Source organism: Triturus cristatus, chromosome 11 (assembly GCF_964204655.1).
Source record: "Triturus cristatus chromosome 11, aTriCri1.1, whole genome shotgun sequence".
NCBI classification, from domain to species: Eukaryota; Metazoa; Chordata; class Amphibia; order Caudata; family Salamandridae; genus Triturus; species Triturus cristatus.
The window spans coordinates 859,667,052-859,686,041 of NC_140594.1; the positions used below are offsets into that span (position 1 = coordinate 859,667,052).

At 42.3% G+C, this 18,990-nt stretch overlaps 1 protein-coding gene across 1 annotated transcript in view; it reads right to left on the minus strand.

Moving 5' to 3' along the window:
* LOC146785551 (uncharacterized) overlaps positions 1–16,211 on the minus strand; it is a 96,821-nt gene extending 80,610 nt beyond the window's left edge. The window contains exons 1-3 of the mRNA XM_085633067.1: positions 16,048–16,211; positions 15,879–15,947; positions 12,946–13,021 (exon numbers count right to left, since the gene is read on the minus strand). Of these exons, the coding sequence (XP_085489193.1) occupies positions 12,946–13,021; positions 15,879–15,902 (100 nt within the window). The 5' untranslated portion in view covers positions 15,903–15,947; positions 16,048–16,211. The remainder of the gene's footprint in view (positions 1–12,945; positions 13,022–15,878; positions 15,948–16,047) is intronic.
* Between the last annotated feature and the right edge of the window lie 2,779 nt (positions 16,212–18,990).

Here is an 18,990-nt window from a genome sequence, read left to right on the forward strand (position 1 = left end):
CCTAGAAATTACCAAAGAGGTCTGGGAAAAAAATGTGGGTGGTGAAGCGAGAGGACTGCTGGAATATGGTAACCAACTAGGACAGGCATGCTCAGAGATTTAGCCCATTGTAATTTAGAGAAGAGCCAGATAAGGCAAAAAAAGGTCTATGACAGGGAAAAAGTGCCAAAGTGAATGACTGGGTATTGGTGTTGCTGCCAACATCAGCAAAAAAAAAAATCCAAATGGAATGGGCCCTATAAGAATACAGCTAAAATTGGCAAAGTTACCCATCATCTGAAGGTCACCCCAGCAAGAGCAAAATTTCATGTCAACTTATTAAAAAAGTGGTTAGGTCCTACACCTAAACAGTTAAATTCAGTTAGCACAGTATTCCCTCAACAGAGTACTCCTAGCCTCCTTCCTATTAATGATGTGCTTACAGAAAATGAAAAAAACTAATTTTTGTCAGTGTTACGACCCTTCTCACACCTCTTTTCTGATATCCCTAGGTAAGACCCATTTGGCTGAACATGCCATTCCCACTCAACCAGGGGCTCTTGCGAAACAAGAAACCTATAGAATTCCCGCTGACCGTAGAGAGCCATACACAACGAAGTGCAGAGGATGCTCCAAATAGGAATGATAAAACCCTCCTAGAGCAAGTGGTTCTCCTCGATCGTGACTAAGCCCCATTGCACCATTCATTCCTGCATTGACTTTAGGGCCATCAACAGGGTGTCCACATGTGATGCAAAACTCCTTCCTAGGGCAGATGAATTAATTGAGAACCCGAGTGAGACCACATACATTACAACACACAAAAGGATATTGGCAGGTGCCCTTAAAAGTATCAGACCGAGAAAAAATGGCCTTTACTACCCCCGAGGTGTGGTAAATAAAAATACCGGACTGAATTTCATACGGAATCTTAAAATAAATAGCTCAAAATAACAAGAGGCAGAATCCGTGGTATAAGAGGTTTTCTAATGGGCTTTATTCCATTCAAAATGGCCGACTCGAGTCGCGGCCTCCAGGTTCCGTCACCACGAGGGCTCAGGAAGTGAAGTACAATAATTTATTAACAGACATGTATTTTTATAATAAGTACATTACAATGAAACGAATGTAGAAGGCGTAACATTTGATAAGAAAAGTGACAAAACAGTGACATAATCGAAACTAGGCGTAATAAGGAATAAAAGAAACATGATTGGTTAGAATTATCAGACATAGGTGGATCTATAAGATAATACTTGGCATAGATGCGCGCGCGGCAGCATGACGTGTAATTGACGTGCAACTAGGGGGTGAAGGGGACTTGACATTTAGCTCTACATGTGGAGACGAGAAGTCTGGGGTCAAGTCAACCTAATCCCAAATCATATCTAACATCCTATGTTTAAAGAACTATGTTATCCACAAGGAAGAGACTCTCGGACAGAATCTATTCTATACTGACTGTGTACGTGTACAAGCGTCTAAGTGTCTATATGAGATGCGAGGGATAGAAAACTTTCCATGGCAACAGGGCTATGAATCACTTGCAGGAGGACGGAAAGCTGAGTTCCTTGCTTGTGAGCTAAAGGAAATGTTTACCTAAATCACTGGACAGGAATGCATCGGCTGGAGAGCAAAATAGATAATTCGAAGGTGAAATACAACTTCTTGGCAGACAGGCGAAAACTGGCCGAGGCAGGCACCGTTAGCTGCACAGGGAGTAGGACAAAGTTCATGGATACAGATGCGAGCTCAAGCTGAAGCTGTCAAAGACAGAGAGCAGGGAAAAGCTTGAGGACAGAATCGGGCCTACTTGCCTGAACTGTAAAAATGAAGTAACTTAGCCATATAAAGTCGGTGGCCTTTCATACTTAGGAACCAAATATCCAGCCCATTGATGGCGGATCTGACAGAGAACATGTTGACGGTAGACACACATATGTTTGCGTCTTAGAAACTGGAACTGGAGGGAACATACATGTACTTGTAACATGCATATAGAACCGTTGGGGTCCAAGATAGGGGACATAACTGATCAGGAAAATCCACATTTCCACATTCCCTCCTTGTCCCCTTCTTGCCCTTTACGAGACATCAATCTTCATTAATCCATCGACTTGCTCATGGAGCATCATTTCTTCTTCTTTCTTCTTCCGGGATTTTGAACGGGACCTGTGATGTGGAATGCATGATGTGGCACACAGACCACAAATCGCTGGTCCACATTGTAGGCATAAACAACAACTGAAGAGCATAAGAAGGCCAATACCTAGGAAGGATAGAACTCTCCATCCCCAGGCTGATATCACACTCCAAAACCACCCGGACCACGTCCAAGTGCCTGGATTCTCGTGTATCTGGCTTACAATCTTATGAAGGCGTGTTATAGCTTTATATACAGATGGCGAATTTTCTGGTATGAATATGCAGCAGCTGGATCCGATGACCCTGCAAGCTCCGCCCCTATCGGCCAGGATGACGTCAAGGACAAGACGATTCTGGAGAACAACAATTCTCATCACTGATTGTTCCTCTGTCAGATTGCCTAGGGCGGCTATAGTCTCGTTTACTACAGCTTCAAGAGTCTTGGTGAGTCTGCGTATCAGCTTACTATTTGATATTGTACCTATATAGGGAAAGATACCTTTATTGAAATCTACATACTTGTCCCATGCTGTTTCAGTATAATCGACAACTGGGAGATCTCTTTGCTCTCTATTGTGTACTAAATGAACATTTCGATAATAATCAGGGGGAGCTAGGAAAACAGGTGGCAAAAGGAATGCTATGTAACAGGTACCATCCCAATCTAGAGGCAGACGCATATATGCCGTCTGACCACATATGAAGTAAGAATGGCGAGAAGCTCTAAATGAAGATTTACCTTGATCACTATATTCTACTGTAGTAACGCATTGGCTATGGCCCATATGTATGGAACCAACTTTTCTTACACATAATTCACCCTTAACTGGAAATACGGACATAGTGGGCAGAATTAGTTCAACTTCGGATTTGACTTTCAGAATCATAAGATTAGGCGTAAAATTACCTAATTTATACACTTCATTTTCTAAATCAGTTCCTGTTCTACTGGGGTGACCCTCCTTATTAGGGTGACAGACTTTGAATAAAACTAGATTCAGATTTCCCCATATCCAATGTTGTTGATAAACTGCTGTGTCTGGGTCTATGGAATTTAACAAACTAAACCATGCTCCACAGGAGCCATTGTGTGTGAATGGATGTGGGAAGAAAGGCAGAACTCCTTTGTTATTCTGATAGGGAGGAAGTCGGCCACACACCCAACAATTGGTCGCATTACTAGTCTGATGGGAATGATGTAACATACTAATGAAGGTGTTATTGCGCAGCGCAAGTCTATAAGATAATTCATGTGGCGGTAGGTCACTAAAAGAATGTTCTGCAGCAACATTATAAACATGTCTAGAGATAGGATGATATATGTACAAAATCACACTCGTAATAATTACTAAAATACTCAATAAAAACAAAATTAATAATGTCCTCATACAGTAGTTACGCAGTGATTTACAATACGCCTGTCGTTTCAACATTTCTCGGGTATTTTCTCTACTCAGGTCCAAGGGATACATGTCGGAGACAATTCAACCGCTTCACCTTGGAGAGGACTTAAACAATCAAATTGCTCGACTGTTTGGGCCTAAGCTTTAATTTATAGCACTGAGAGTCATTCTTTTCAACAAAAGGAAGTTTTGAATCAGTCTGTGAGGGAGTGCAGGGCACAGTGTCTATATCTGAAGGTAGTCCATGAAATTTTTTGACGTGACTTGAATGAATCCACCCTTTTCGTCCCTCGATCTTCACGGCTGTTCTTGTGGTCAACAGGACCAACTTGGGTGCTTTCCACCTGGGCTCCAATTGACTTTTCCTGTCGAAGTTTCTCACAAAGACAAGATTACCCGGAACAACGTCATGGGGTTTCGCCTCAGTGTTGTCGGGAAAGGCTGCAGCTACCTGTGAACGAGAAGATTGTAGTGCAGACATCAAGGAAGCCAGGTAATCTGTCAGCATATTACAGTCAACATCAGTTATTTTACGTGGTATAGGCGTCCCCCACATATTCGGCGGTCTACCGAAGATCACCTCATACGGGGATAGCCCTGTTCTAGAGTGTGCTACCATTCTCATGTAAAAGAGTGCAACTGGTAATGCTACTATCCAGTCGACACCTTTCTCTCTACATATTTTGGACAGTCTGATTTTCAGTGTCTGGTTATGTCTTTCTACGAGACCTGCTGCCTCGGGGTGTCGGACACAGTGGAATTTCCACTGATATCCCAACAAGAGTGAGACATGTTTCATTAATTCGGATGAGAAAGGCTGGCCGTTATCTGAATATACAACACGTGGTAAACCGTACCGTGGGAAGAATTCTCGAACTAGCTGTTTGGCAGTAGTCGGGGCAGTGTAATCTGATACGGGATACGCCTCTGTCCAACGGGAGAGAGCGCAGACAACTACGAGGACATATTTGAATCCTCGACAACGTTCCATCTGAATATAATCCATCTGGAGGACTTCAAAAGGATGGTCAGGAGGCTGAAATCCACCCTGCTCTACGGGAACACTCTTTCCTGGATTAAACTGACAACATATCATACAGGTACGAACTTTTTGTTTAGCTGCTGCTCGTAAATGTTTGTTGAACCAAATGTGCTGAATGCTGTCTAGCATAGCCTTCTCTCCTAAATGTGCTGGACTGTGAACTGTAGCTATAATGGCTTGAACCATGGAATCAGGGAGAAACCATACAGATTTCTCCTTTGTCATCCACCCTTGATCTGTCTGGATCCCTCCTAGTTCCGTCCACTTCTTTATTTCTTCTGCTGTGGCATGTGTCTGTATGTCAATTACGTCAAGTGCGGGATCCTTAATTGTCATACACTGTGTTGGTATCTGAACTATTGGCTTTGTCATGTCTAATGTGCGATTCTGAGCAGTCTGTTTAGCTGTTCTATCAGCTAAATCATTGCCTTGAGAAATGGTATCAGTAACCTTCGTGTGTGCTTTACATTTCATAATCGATATAGCAGTGGGTAGATGTATTGCGTCTAACAAGGCATGAATGAGGGGCCCGTGCTGAATGTGGGCACCATGGGACGTTAAATAACCTCTCTCTCGCCATAGCACGCCGAAGTCGTGTACAACTCCGAATGCATAACGTGAGTCAGTGTATACATTAACTTTCTTATTTGTGGCTTGAATACAGGCTTGCGTTAGAGCAATAAGTTCTGCTGCTTGGGCTGACAGAGTATCTATACAATGTGTCTCAATAACTTCAGTGTCTGTTGTGACTGCATACGCGGCCACTAAATCTCCTGTACTTGCTCTCATGCATGATCCGTCTACATACAACGTCAGGTCTGGATCTAACAATGGAACGTCTGTCAAGTCTTGTCTAGGTTTCGTCTTTATTTCAATGATTTCAACACAATCATGAGCTAGTGGGTCTGTTCCAATTACAGGTAATAGTGTAGCAGGATTCAATGTATTACACCGTCGGATCTCTATGTGTGGTTGAAACAATGTCAGTTCATAACCGGTAAGTCTTGCTATGGTCAAGTGTTGTGTTTGTGTTCGGTTCACAAGAACCTCTACTGCATGTGGTACTTGAACTGTCAACGGGTGTCCTAATACTATGGCATCGCTTTGTCTGATTGCTAAAGCTGTCGCTGCCACTGATTTCAGGCATGCAGGCAAAGCCTGAGCTACGGGATCTAATGTACTGGAAAAATAAGCACATGGCTTGCATGATCCTGCTTGATCCTGAGTGAGTACTGACAAGGCAGTACCTTCGCGTTCTGTAACAAAGAGTGTAAAAGGTTTGCTATAACATGGTGTTGCTAAAACAGGTGCTTGACATAAAGCTTCCTTTAGGCTTTCAAAAGCTTGTGTATGTTCCTGAGTCCAAGGGAGAACAGTCGATGTGGCTGCCTCCTGTGTAGTTAACTGAATGAGTGGTTTTGCTAGAAATGCGTACTGAGGGATCCACTGCCTACAATATGAAGTGAGGCCTATGAAAGCCCGCACCTCCTTTTGTGTCTGGGGTATTGACATGTTAGCAATTAACTGGATGCGATCTGGTGTAAGCTGCCTTCCCTCCTTGGACAGCGAGTGACCAAGATAAATAACTCGCTGAACACAGAATTGCAGCTTAGAAGGGGACACCTTGTGCCCCTTGTCGGCTAGGAAATGTAAAACTGTCAGAGAAGCTTTTTCACATTCTGGCTCGCTTCTCGCGGTGATCAGCAGATCATCGACATATTGAAGCAGTGCAGTATTGACTGGCATGTGGATACTGTCAAGTTCTCGTTTCAATGCTTGGCTGTAGATGCTGGGGCTTTCTGTAAATCCTTGAGGAGCGCGTGAGAATTTAAAGCTGCGCCCATTTAAACTGAATCCGAACAAGTATTGGCTTTCCGGATCTATTGGGACGCTGAAAAAGGCATTCTTGAGATCAATTACAGTAAAGAATGTTGCTTCGGAATCAATTGCTGTCAACAATGATGATATATCAGGGACCACAGGGAATTGTGGTACAATACACTTGTTTAGTTCACGCAAATCAATAACCAATCGGTATACTGGCGGAGCAGTAGGATCAGTTCGTTTAAGAATCGGAATTATCGGTGAATTACATACATTGGAGTCTGTTTCTACAACTACTCCCTGGGCAATTAGCTCATCAATGATTTTTAACAAAGCCACTACAGCATCATGCGGTAACTTGTATTGTCGCATTCGTGGTAGTACCACTCCTGCTTTCAATGTAACTCGATAGGGTGTAATGTTCATGCAGCCAACATCCGTAGGGCCTTGTGCCCATAGATGTACTGGTAAAGTCTGTAGTCGGGGATCCATGTCTCTAGACACATAGTGACCTTTAAAATCACGTAAAAACAACCTTACTCCTTCCGGAGAACAACATATTATGGCTCCTAGTGCTTTCAGAGTCTTAATTCCTAACAGATTTTCTGGGCATGATTTAGTAAGCAATAAATCTGTAGTTCGTGTCAAAGGTCCTATCGTAAGTGGTAGAGGCTGTGATACTTCATTAACAATAGGTTTTCCTGAAAAACCAAGGGAAACATTTTGAGAGCCTGAGAGGGGTGCCCCTGGAACTTCACTACGTTTTATGGTTGTTCGACTTGCCCCTGTATCGAGTAAGAATTTTCTATCTTGACCTAATAATTCACTATGTACATAAGGTCCTTCTTGATCTACCGGAATCTCGATAAGCGGTAAGTCAACTTCCCTCTCTAGGCTGGTTCATGCGTAACGCTGATACTCAGGGTATTCATACTGTGCAGTCTGATACATTTGTCGTGTTGTGGTTTGTGTGGCAGTAGCAGGCAACGGTGGTGCAGCTGGCACAAACTGTATGGGTTGCTGTGAGGCTGGCATGGACTGTTGCTGAACTGGCATGGACTGTCCATGCTGCATAGCTCCTTGTTCATTCTGATCTTGTCTAACTAATCGTGGTCTCTCCTTTGCAATACCTGTAGCTATATTACGTTTCAGGACTTGACAATCATGTACATAATGGCCTAGTTGTTTACAGTAATTGCAGGTTCCTTTTACAGGAACTGCAGAATCACCAGAATGTGTCACACCCTTTTTGTGACCATCCGCTGGTACTGTCTGAGAAACTAGCATTTTCATTTTTGTATCCTTCATGCGTCTATGCTCGTGTTCTTGTTCATCCCTAATTCTATTGTGATGATACTGTAACATTTGTAGCATTTGCGACGGAGTGTTACTTTGCCAGGTACTCTCGAATTTCAATATTCTATTCTTCACTGGAGGCAATGCATTTTCCACTAATTTTGTCACAAATAAATGTGGATATGAATCACTACTTGCTTTTATACCACTATTTATACCAAAACATTTTTCAAATCGAGCATAATAATCGCTTGTGTCTTCATCTTGCTTTTGTTTACAGGCTGTGATTGCACCCCAATCTTCCTTTTTTGTAGTTAATAAACGTGGCAGTACCTGTACTAGTAAACCTGGTAATAGTTTAACTTTATCCCCGAGCCCCGAACCTGCAGCTCGGCCCCTTTCTTCCTCTGCTAATGCTGTCCAGTCTATCTTTTGGTCTCCCACTTCCCACTCTTTTTCTTTCAGTTTTTCATATATGCCAGCAGGCAAAAGCACCTTTAATATCGTCATAATATCAGGAAAGGTGTACTCTCCCATCAGTAACATGTCTTTAATTTCTCGGTGGAAACCCGCTGGGTCTTTGTCATGACTAGGTACTACTTTTTTCATTTCTAATAATTCCATTTTTGATATGGGTGTGTAAACAAATACACGGTGAAACTCATTGTCTTCGCCTTTTATTGGGTGCACTTCTCGTAGAGGATTTTGTCTATCCATGTAGTACGGTGCTCTTTCTCTGTGGGGCAGCGAGAGAGAATCCGGACTTACAAAAAGGACATACTGCTTACGTGACACTAATATCTCTTTAATTAGCTTGTTACTAGAACCTCTCCATCTATTCGTGAGTAGTTCCGTTAATATATCAGGTAAAGGACCAGGGTCAGCATGTTGGCTCTTATATAATATGAGGAGTTGCTGAATCATATATATTCCAGCTAAACGTTGTTCATCTGTACTGAGGTTAAAAAACGTGTGTGCTACGGTCTCATCACCGTATTTTTCAGGACTGTCAATCCAGTGAACGGCTGATCTGGCTAATTCTTGCTCATCCATGGAATCGAGGAGGTGATAACCTCTTCGTTCTCGTAGTATTTTATCTGCGGCTTGAAACAAATGTTCAGGAGATTTCAGATTTATTACAGGCGTCGGATACGTTCTGCTATTATTTGGACATACAGAGTGTATGGGATCAGAAAAACATCTAGTATTTTCACAAGATCTTCCTCTGCCTACATAGGCTATGGTCTCTGACTGTCTTGCGGAATTCCCTGATTCGGACACTTCATCTTGCTCAAACTCGTCTGTTCCCAATCTTTCTTCATGAATACGCTCTATTTCTTTACGGATTTTTCGGCACATGGCTATTATACAATTTTGCTTATCGTGTCTCCCTTCTGATATATTCTGACTCCATCTTGTAAGAATAAGCATTGCATTCGGGTCTACCCCCGGACGATCTTGATTTCTGATTACACAATTTATGAGGAAACGTAACAGTTCCCCCTGTATCTCTACTTTCTGGAATTCCATAGCTCTGTTAATACATCCTGGATCTCGTCCTGTTTGAACAAAATGATATATGTTATCTAGATGCGTAGTCATCCCTGGTAACCTTGCTAAATACTCTGCGGCTCGCCTGATACGTAATGATGCCAGGACCATTTCGTCCTCTTTACCAACCACTGGGTCATATCTACAATTTACAAGGAGTTCCTTAAGCGTACGTTCACTTACGAATTTAGGTGTACGTGAATGCGCTGACTCTTGAAAAACAAGTTTATTTATTCTGGGTGGTGTAAAAGTACTGCTAGCACCTCCCGTGGCCCCATCTGGGGCGTCGGGTGTGAATGGATTCGTTGAACGTGACACAGCAACTATGGGTGTCGATACCCCTATAGGATCGACTGCGGAGACAGATGCGGAAACAGATGTGCTTGCCGAAGCTTGTATCGGGACTTGCTGTTGCACGGGGACAGATACCTGATCCTGACGTTGAACCCCTCCGCCAGACGGTCTATGTGGTGTGGCGTTAGCATACTCGGGAGCTGCATCGTCTAGATATGAGGAAAGAAAAACATCTTCTGCGGTTCTGGGATGCCCCTTTGGATGTACCTTAATTGGAAATAATGGGGGTGGCAAGTCTTTTGGTATCTCTGGAGCAGCCTTAGGTAGTCCTTCGGCTAGAAGGGGATACATACCATTCATAAGAGCATTTCTTTGTCTATTCACTTGTTCTGATTTCACTCGGATACCTTCCTCAATTAATAGATTTTCTTGAACTTTATTTGAACTTTCTTTACTCCTCTCTTCTTGTCTACGTGCTTTTTCTGTTCGTCTATGAGATTCTTTACGCCATAACTCAACAGCGTCTTTCTGTGACTGTCTGACCTTTCTTTTCCATAACTCTTCCTCCACTTTCATGATGCACTCTGCATCCCAGGTTCCCGCTATGGGCCACCTTTGACTTTCCGGTAATCCTTTGGTATAATCTACCCATAGATCAAGAAACAATATGGCATCTAAGCCATGCTTATGGTACATGAAATGTCCTGGAGTGTCTCTAGGAGGAATAGGAACTGCTTCTTCAAGCACCCCTTTTCTGGTAGTAATCTGTCTTAACTTCGAGAAGAGCGGCATATTGACAACTGATCTGATACTTACTCTTGAATTTTCTTAATACGAAAAACACCATAAATGAACAGTGAACAATGAACAGTCATTCATACCACAATATGCAAGACATTTCTGAATACTTTAAACATTAAACATTAAACATTATAACAATGATCGACAATGATGACAGTCTGCCTAACTAATCACCACGCTGAATTCTTGACAATAACTGAATACTTCGGAATACTTGATATGAATTCTTGACAATAACTGAATACTTCGGAATACTTGATATACTGCTAAACAGTACATATACACTGCTAAACAGTGCAGACCGGATTTGTGTACCCAAATCCGTCTTGACCGGCACAACCTATGTGCGCGTCAACCCGCCTCCCCGGCGATGGTACTCACCGAGTAGCTCCTTGAAACGGAAGGCCTCAGAGAATGGACAGGACTCGATAACTGCGGACATCGGACCCTCTGGACGTCGGGATTTCGGAAAACCTGGTGGGCCTCTGTATACCTCGGATCTTGCTCTCTCAGCTAGGCTCTGGTCGGGATACTTCGCACTTCTCACCGCCTCGTCTGGGTTGATCGCAGCCTCAGTCGCCCCCGCTTGACCGGAGGGAGCTTACAGGAAATCCTGCTGGTACGCGTTTATGGTCCGTCCAGCTGTGGCAGGAGACCGGGCCTGCAACGCACCGCCGGCGCGTGAGATGAGAAAGTGTCCCTGTTCGGGCGCCATTATGTGGTAAATAAAAATACCGGACTGAATTTCATACGGAATCTTAAAATAAATAGCTCAAAATAACAAGAGGCAGAATCCGTGGTATAAGAGGTTTTCTAATGGGCTTTATTCCATTCAAAATGGCCGACTCGAGTCGCGGCCTCCAGGTTCCGTCACCACGAGGGCTCAGGAAGTGAAGTACAATAATTTATTAACAGACATGTATTTTTATAATAAGTACATTACAATGAAACGAATGTAGAAGGCGTAACATTTGATAAGAAAAGTGACAAAACAGTGACATAATCGAAACTAGGCGTAATAAGGAATAAAAGAAACATGATTGGTTAGAATTATCAGACATAGGTGGATCTATAAGATAATACTTGGCATAGATGCGCGCGCGGCAGCATGACGTGTAATTGACGTGCAACTAGGGGGTGAAGGGGACTTGACATTTAGCTCTACATGTGGAGACGAGAAGTCTGGGGTCAAGTCAACCTAATCCCAAATCATATCTAACATCCTATGTTTAAAGAACTATGTTATCCACAAGGAAGAGACTCTCGGACAGAATCTATTCTATACTGACTGTGTACGTGTACAAGCGTCTAAGTGTCTATATGAGATGCGAGGGATAGAAAACTTTCCATGGCAACAGGGCTATGAATCACTTGCAGGAGGACGGAAAGCTGAGTTCCTTGCTTGTGAGCTAAAGGAAATGTTTACCTAAATCACTGGACAGGAATGCATCGGCTGGAGAGCAAAATAGATAATTCGAAGGTGAAATACAACTTCTTGGCAGACAGGCGAAAACTGGCCGAGGCAGGCACCGTTAGCTGCACAGGGAGTAGGACAAAGTTCATGGATACAGATGCGAGCTCAAGCTGAAGCTGTCAAAGACAGAGAGCAGGGAAAAGCTTGAGGACAGAATCGGGCCTACTTGCCTGAACTGTAAAAATGAAGTAACTTAGCCATATAAAGTCGGTGGCCTTTCATACTTAGGAACCAAATATCCAGCCCATTGATGGCGGATCTGACAGAGAACATGTTGACGGTAGACACACATATGTTTGCGTCTTAGAAACTGGAACTGGAGGGAACATACATGTACTTGTAACATGCATATAGAACCGTTGGGGTCCAAGATAGGGGACATAACTGATCAGGAAAATCCACATTTCCACAGAGGGATTGTTTATATTTACTGTTTTGCTCTTTGGGCTTTATGGGGCCTGGAAACTTTTCAAAGATTCATGAATCAATCCTATGCCTCTGTTTATATTGACAATATACGTATAGTAAAAATAAACTCCTAGGCAGTCTCTATGTAAAAAAGACCATCTATCAATATTGATGTTGGGAAACGAGAGAAATGCTAAAAACATCAATTTAATTTCAAGGATAATCAATTTTATTTCTTCATCTTATTCATTTTTTCATTTTTTCAAAAAGAAAAAGGAATTTCATATCATCTAATACATACAATATAAATTAAAAAATAGATCAACAACAATAAAAAATATACAATACAATACAATATAAAATAAGTGGCAGCTTGTAATGAATAATCGTAATCGACGCGCGTTTCGGCGTTCACAACGCCTTCATCAGGAGTAGCCACAAAAGTATCTACAATAATAAAAGACGTATAATCAGAAAACAGACTAATGTTTATATTTGCATCAATATCTTTTCTAAATCATTATTGTGAATACATTCTCAAATTCCCAACATGAACAGTAAAATTAATATTCTGATATAAGTACTGTGATAATAGAATGCTAGAACAAACTAATTTACACATATTTAGAGCAGTTTTCTTCTCTATTATGAAATGCAAATAGCCAAAAGAGAGAGATGAAAAACAGAAAGATAGAACAAGACAAACTATATAGTGAAAATAGACTTACTTAAAATATCAAAAATCGATCTTTTATGGGGTAAAATTTGCATTAACCGATGTTGTCTATCTGGTATGGATGATGGCTGAAAATACACCAATCACAAAATGCAACATGTTATATATAACCGTGTATAGATTCACCTAATGTTAGCATAGATGGAACAGAATGTTCCATATTATATTCAAGAATTTAAATATTATTCTATATTAATCCGATGTAACTTACTTTCAACAGGTAAGAGGATTGACAGTACGTCTAAGGATAAATCTTATTTTTATATAGGCTTTGATACAGAATCTAAAATGGAAACACCATATTTTAATTTCATATCAATCATAATTATAGTGATAATACAAATCATTGAAGTATGCGTAGAGAAACTACCTTTTATTTCTCTTCTGGTTAAGAGGAGATTATAAGCCCCAACTGAGCATTAATCTGCAGATTCATGTGGTTTAATTGCCTAAATAGAGTTGATTTCAAAACGGGTTCTAAAGAAAAAACAGAGGAGTTATCCAAAAAAGGCAAACTAGTAAACCTTCATGTGAATAACAGTTAGCTAGAAGGAATACTTGACTAACCTTCGCACACATCGCGATGTCATCTATTTAAAGGGTAAGTTCCACGAATAATTTTTCTGGAACCTAAAGAAAACATATTTCAAGTATAGAATCAGTCTACTATCTATATTCGCTAGATCTAATATAGAGAGTAACTCAGGCGGGCTAAATTTACCTTGTTTGACAATATAGTCATGTACAGCATAACATGGGAACAACACCTTGTTCATTGTAGAAATGGTCTCCACGCATAAAATGGGGCCAATCTACATATTAATGCAAAAATGTCCCAAGCAAGGTACTCTAGAGTTAAATACCTAGGATACATATTGGGCAATGCCCTCATTGAACCACAAGAAGATAAGGTGTGTTCTATAAACGACACCCCATTTCCACATAACAAAAGAGGGGTGCATGCCTTCTTGGTTATTACCAGTGCTTTATTTCCAGATATTCCATGATTGCTAGTCCTTCAACAGATCTCCTAAAGAAAGAGACTCTCAACAGAGAAATGCAAAATCCCACAGACCGCGTCAAGGAGGTCTTTAGACTTCTCAAACAATCTATTACCTCCAGCCAGTCCTGATCTCCCCAATTTTTTATAAGAAGTTCATCTTACAAACAGATGTTTCTGAGGTCGGAATTGGCATTGTGCTGTCCCAGATTAATGCTAATGGGCTAGCAGAGCATGTCCTTTTCATAAGCCAGAAACTCTTTCCTACAGAACAACGATACCCCATGGTTGAAAAGGAATGTTTAGCCATTAAAAGGGCCGTGGAAAAACTAAGCAACTATCTGGTGGGCAGACCTTTCATACTGTACACAGATAATGCCCCTTTGACCTGGATGATCGGGAACAAGAGCAATAACCCACGTGTCCTGAGATGGTTCCTTTCTTTGTAACCCTTTCAGTTTGAGGTCCGGCATCAGAAGGGTCAGGACAATAACAACATAGATATCTTATCTAGATTGTCTTTTACTAGAGTGTGAAAATCCTGAGGTGGGGATGTGTCACAACTGAAGGGGTGGCGTGGACCCATCTGAGGATACAGAAGATTACTTACCATGGCACTGCACCAGCAGAGACTTGAAAGACTCAACTACCTGCTCTTCTTTTACAGCCCATTCTTCAAGGTCAGGCAGGGGAAAAAGGGATGCCCGGAAATGCTGCGAATTCTAACCCAGAAAGTAAGTGGGAGGCGGCCAAAATGATGAATGAGGGACATGGCCCCTTTAGTTGATTGACTTGAGGATGAGGTCAGATGCCGACCAGAGTGCTGAAGACCCAGAATCAAGACTACAGAAAGAGGGCAAAGCAGGAGGAGGATGTGGAGACAGTGCCCTTACCGAGTACAGGCGCCCTCACGCAAGACCAAAAGGAAAAGGTCCAGTTACTCTATTTGCGGGAAGACATCTAGCCCGAAAGAAGCTGCCGAAGCAGGAGCAATGAGAGTGAGTCAGGAGGCCACTGGGAACACTGCATCACAACAAGTACTACTTAAGTGCGTGGACCAAATCCACGTCTTATCGAATACAAACCCTGGTAAGGTAAGAATGGGATGTCCCTATATGAAGCAACCCACTAGGGAGTGGGGAAGGAAACAATTCCTTTTGTTTTAATTACCCTCACACACCCTAGTGGTGTCATGCTTCATCATTGGGTCACCCCGACGCCTAAAAGTCAGGGTGGGCTCGACAGTGTTCCAGGGACCTCTTGTGATATATGGCCAGGGGGAATTAAAGATTGAAAAACCGCAGGCAGATCCCAGTGTCCCTTTATTCTTAGATCTGTCAGGATTAATAAAAAATGTAAATAAGAGTAGGGTTGGAGTATTATGATCCTAATGCCAACATGTTTCAGTCCCAAGTGGGCCTAAATAGGTCCTTGACTTTCCTCCCTCCCTGGGAAATGCAGAAGAAGTTTCCCTATACTGCTTATTATTTAAAGGTAGACAGCTGCTCCTTAAATTTTAGGTAAAGATAACTTATCTTTTTAATTTTTTCTTTCACTTCATCTGTAAATACAAGAACAAACAACAAAAAGGAGATCATAGTGCATTATTCAATAGAAAAACGTCACTGCTTTCCACATGTGATGTGCTTACCGAGGCACCTGTGTTGTCATCACGGTATGAAGGACACATCAACGACCACATCTATTTGGTATGTGATTAAGATACTGTTTAGTTTTACCACACTCACGTAGGTGGTAAAATATAGTGTGGTGGCGACCATTATCGTATACTGTCGCTATACACATCCTTGTGCGTGTACACTCAGAGTGAAGGAAACCCGTGTCACACACACTAAAAAGCCAAATGCTGCTATCAGTCGCCGTGCTGAATCATTCATGCTACTCATACATACAGTGCCCCTTACCCGACTGCGGGAGAGGAAAATCATCTCCGGGGACCTCACAAATTCAAGGGGTAGTCCTTTAGTCGAACACTGCATTGCGGTAGGAATGATGTCCAGTGAGAAAAATGAAGACAAGAAGTGACGTTAAAAGTAACCAGGAATGGCCATATTGTAGCGTAATCACACGTACCTGTTGTAAAGTAAGTGGTAACCAGTGGCCAATGCTACTTTCGACCTCAAGGGTCCTGCCACGCTCAGTAACCTACTCAGTGAGGGTCCACAGGCTTTTTGGCAGAACAAACGAAGAAAGGTGTTTAAATATACCGCAAGCACGCAGGGAAGCTGGAACATGCCCCGCCCTCTGGTTGTGGCCAAAATCACGGACAACGAGAGTGGACGCATGAATACAGCGTCATACGTTTAGAAAAAACGCTGGGAATTGTGGTCCCCAACGTAGACTCTGGTTCCGGATAGTGGAAGCCACATTTTTACAAAAAGAATGATCAAATAAAGATAACACCCCAATAAACAACAAAAGTAAATAAAAAGTTATTTTAAGGGAAATTTTTCATGATCAGCCGCAAACCGCATTGTTTTGTCCCGTAGTGCTTGTGAACTGACCTGGGATTCAAAAAGACATCAGCTTTATTGAGACGCTGGGCCAGTGAAAAAAGTGAGGTCAGGGTGATATGGCAATAACTAATACTATGTCCTGTTATTCTAGTGACATATAATTACGCCCTAGTAATAAACATGAGTAGTTTTAAACAATTAATACGAAGAATATTTTCGTAATCAACCGCAAAAACTATTGCTACGTCCTGTAGCGCTTGTGAATCTTCCTAAAATTCTGAACTACACCAGCTTTGTTGAGACACTCGGCCAGTAAAAACAGCGGTGCCAAGGTGACATAGTAAAACGTATTACTACGTCCTGTTGTTTTTGTGACCTGGCGTGATGTTCAAAAATGTCCCTCGTTTATTACAGACACACGGCCAGTAAAGACCAGTGTTGCCAGGGTGACATGGCCAAAGTGTGGATGTATGTCAATTGGTGACGCCTAGGATATTAGAGCTGGAATCTGTACCATGTGAAAGAAGGGATCCAGACTGCCCGCGCCACGATGATTGAAAGAGTCAGCTTTTTTCCGTAAAGGTTATTTTAGCGATATGCTGTTTGTGTACTTCTTTTAACATTCACAAGATACCAACTAGAACAGCTCCATGTGCACCTCATTCTACCAACTCCAGTGATGAAATGTGATTAGTAGTGTCTCACAGAATATGAAGTACTAAAATCATCTTTTATTAAGTTGGATCCAAGGTATAGAATCATTGAGCCCAGTTAAATGGGTCTTCAATCTGTAGACCCATCGTTGTTCACGCTCTAGAAGTCTGTTGGTAAGGTTGCCAGTTCTCTTCACCTTCTCAATGATAGTCCATTTAATGTCTGTATCACTGTGATTTTTTTCTAGATAGTGGGCAGTGAGTTAGGCTGCCACAATTTTGCTATAACACCCTGTTGCTATTACAACTAGTATGCGAATGTTGTTCCCAAGGGCATGTCATACCGAGGTCAATTAGTGTGGTGTGTTCCGTCAGGGGACCCACCACATATGACCCACATGGATAGTGACCTATAACTGGTGGGATGTTCCAAAGTGTAAGTTGTTTAGTAGTCTTAGGTCTCTGTGTGTTAGTATGCATCAATGTGTCTCTTAGACTTTTGTTTCTCCTAAACAAAAACATTGGTTTTGCAAACGTAAGGTTGTTTGATGTTAAAACCGACCATTTCTTGTTGATGATTTTTTTTAATGTCGTTAGAAGAAGAATTATATGTGGTGACACATATCAATGTGTCTCTTTCTCGTCTTTCATGTGATTCCAGTAAGGCCTCTCGGGGGATGTTGCGAGATCTTTTATTGGCTCTTTCAATGATTTTTTTCGGGTAGGCCTTCTGTTACAACTTAGTGGTTAGTATTTCTACTTCTTTTTTATAATTTTTTAGGTCAGCACAATTCCTGTGTACCCTGAGGAACTGGTAAGTTCTCCCTCAAGGCACACGGGTGGGCACTGTCAAAATGTAACAAGCTGTTTCTGTCTATGGGCTTGGTGTAAAGTGAACTGACCAGGGTGCCTCCCCTGTCCCCTGGCCATGAACCTAACATCTAAGAAGGAAGCCACCTCACTGTCTGTGGTCATGGTGAAATGCAGGTGTGGATTAAGCTGGTTCATCCAGTTTAGAAAGTTATTCAGATTGGATTCATCTCCCTTCCAGATGATCAAGATGTCATCAATTTATCTAAACCACTTACAGATGTTATCAGAGTAAGGGTTCGTGGGCCAGATATGTTGGTATTCAAATTGGCCCACGTACAGACACGCTATGCTAGGCGCAAAGGTGCTGCCCATAGAAGTACCATGGACTTGTAGATGCATTTGGTCTTCAAAACTGAAAAGGTTTTTGGTTAGGGCTAAGCACATGAGGGTGATGACCCAACTGACACGTGTTTCCCATTGCCAGGCTTCGTGTCTCAAGAGGACCTCTATCACGCAGATGCTTTCTTCTTGTGGAATGCTTGTATAGAGCGCTTCCACTTTCCGACTAAGCCTGGGCGTAGTTCGCGGAGTTTTGGTACGCGGAACTTCGCGAAGTTACAAAAATACTCCGCAAAGTTTCGCAAGTGGCGGAGTGTTGTGCGAACTGCTGTTCGCGTGGGTCTTTTTGCAGCTCGGGTATAAATTCTACCCGAGCTGCAGCTCGCGAACTTACCATTCGCGAGCAGGTAAACAACTCCGCTGCACTACGCGAAGCAGGGTTTTCTTGCACTGCGTGGAGCGCGGAGTGCAGAAAACTCCGTAAACTCCGCGAACGGAGTGGAGTTCAACGCCCAGGCCTAGTTCTGACACACCATGGTATTTACTACTGGGTCGTATGATATGTCTATAAAGGAGGTTGAGTAGATGTTTAGTATCTTTCACATACGATTTGATTCGCGTGACAAGGGGTCGCAAGAACCAATCCTTGTACTTGGACAGAGATTCAAGGATGGACACAATACCAGACACAATGGGTCTCCCGAGAGGTGGAATTTTACCTTTGTGTATCTTAGGTATTGTGTAAAAGAGCGGCA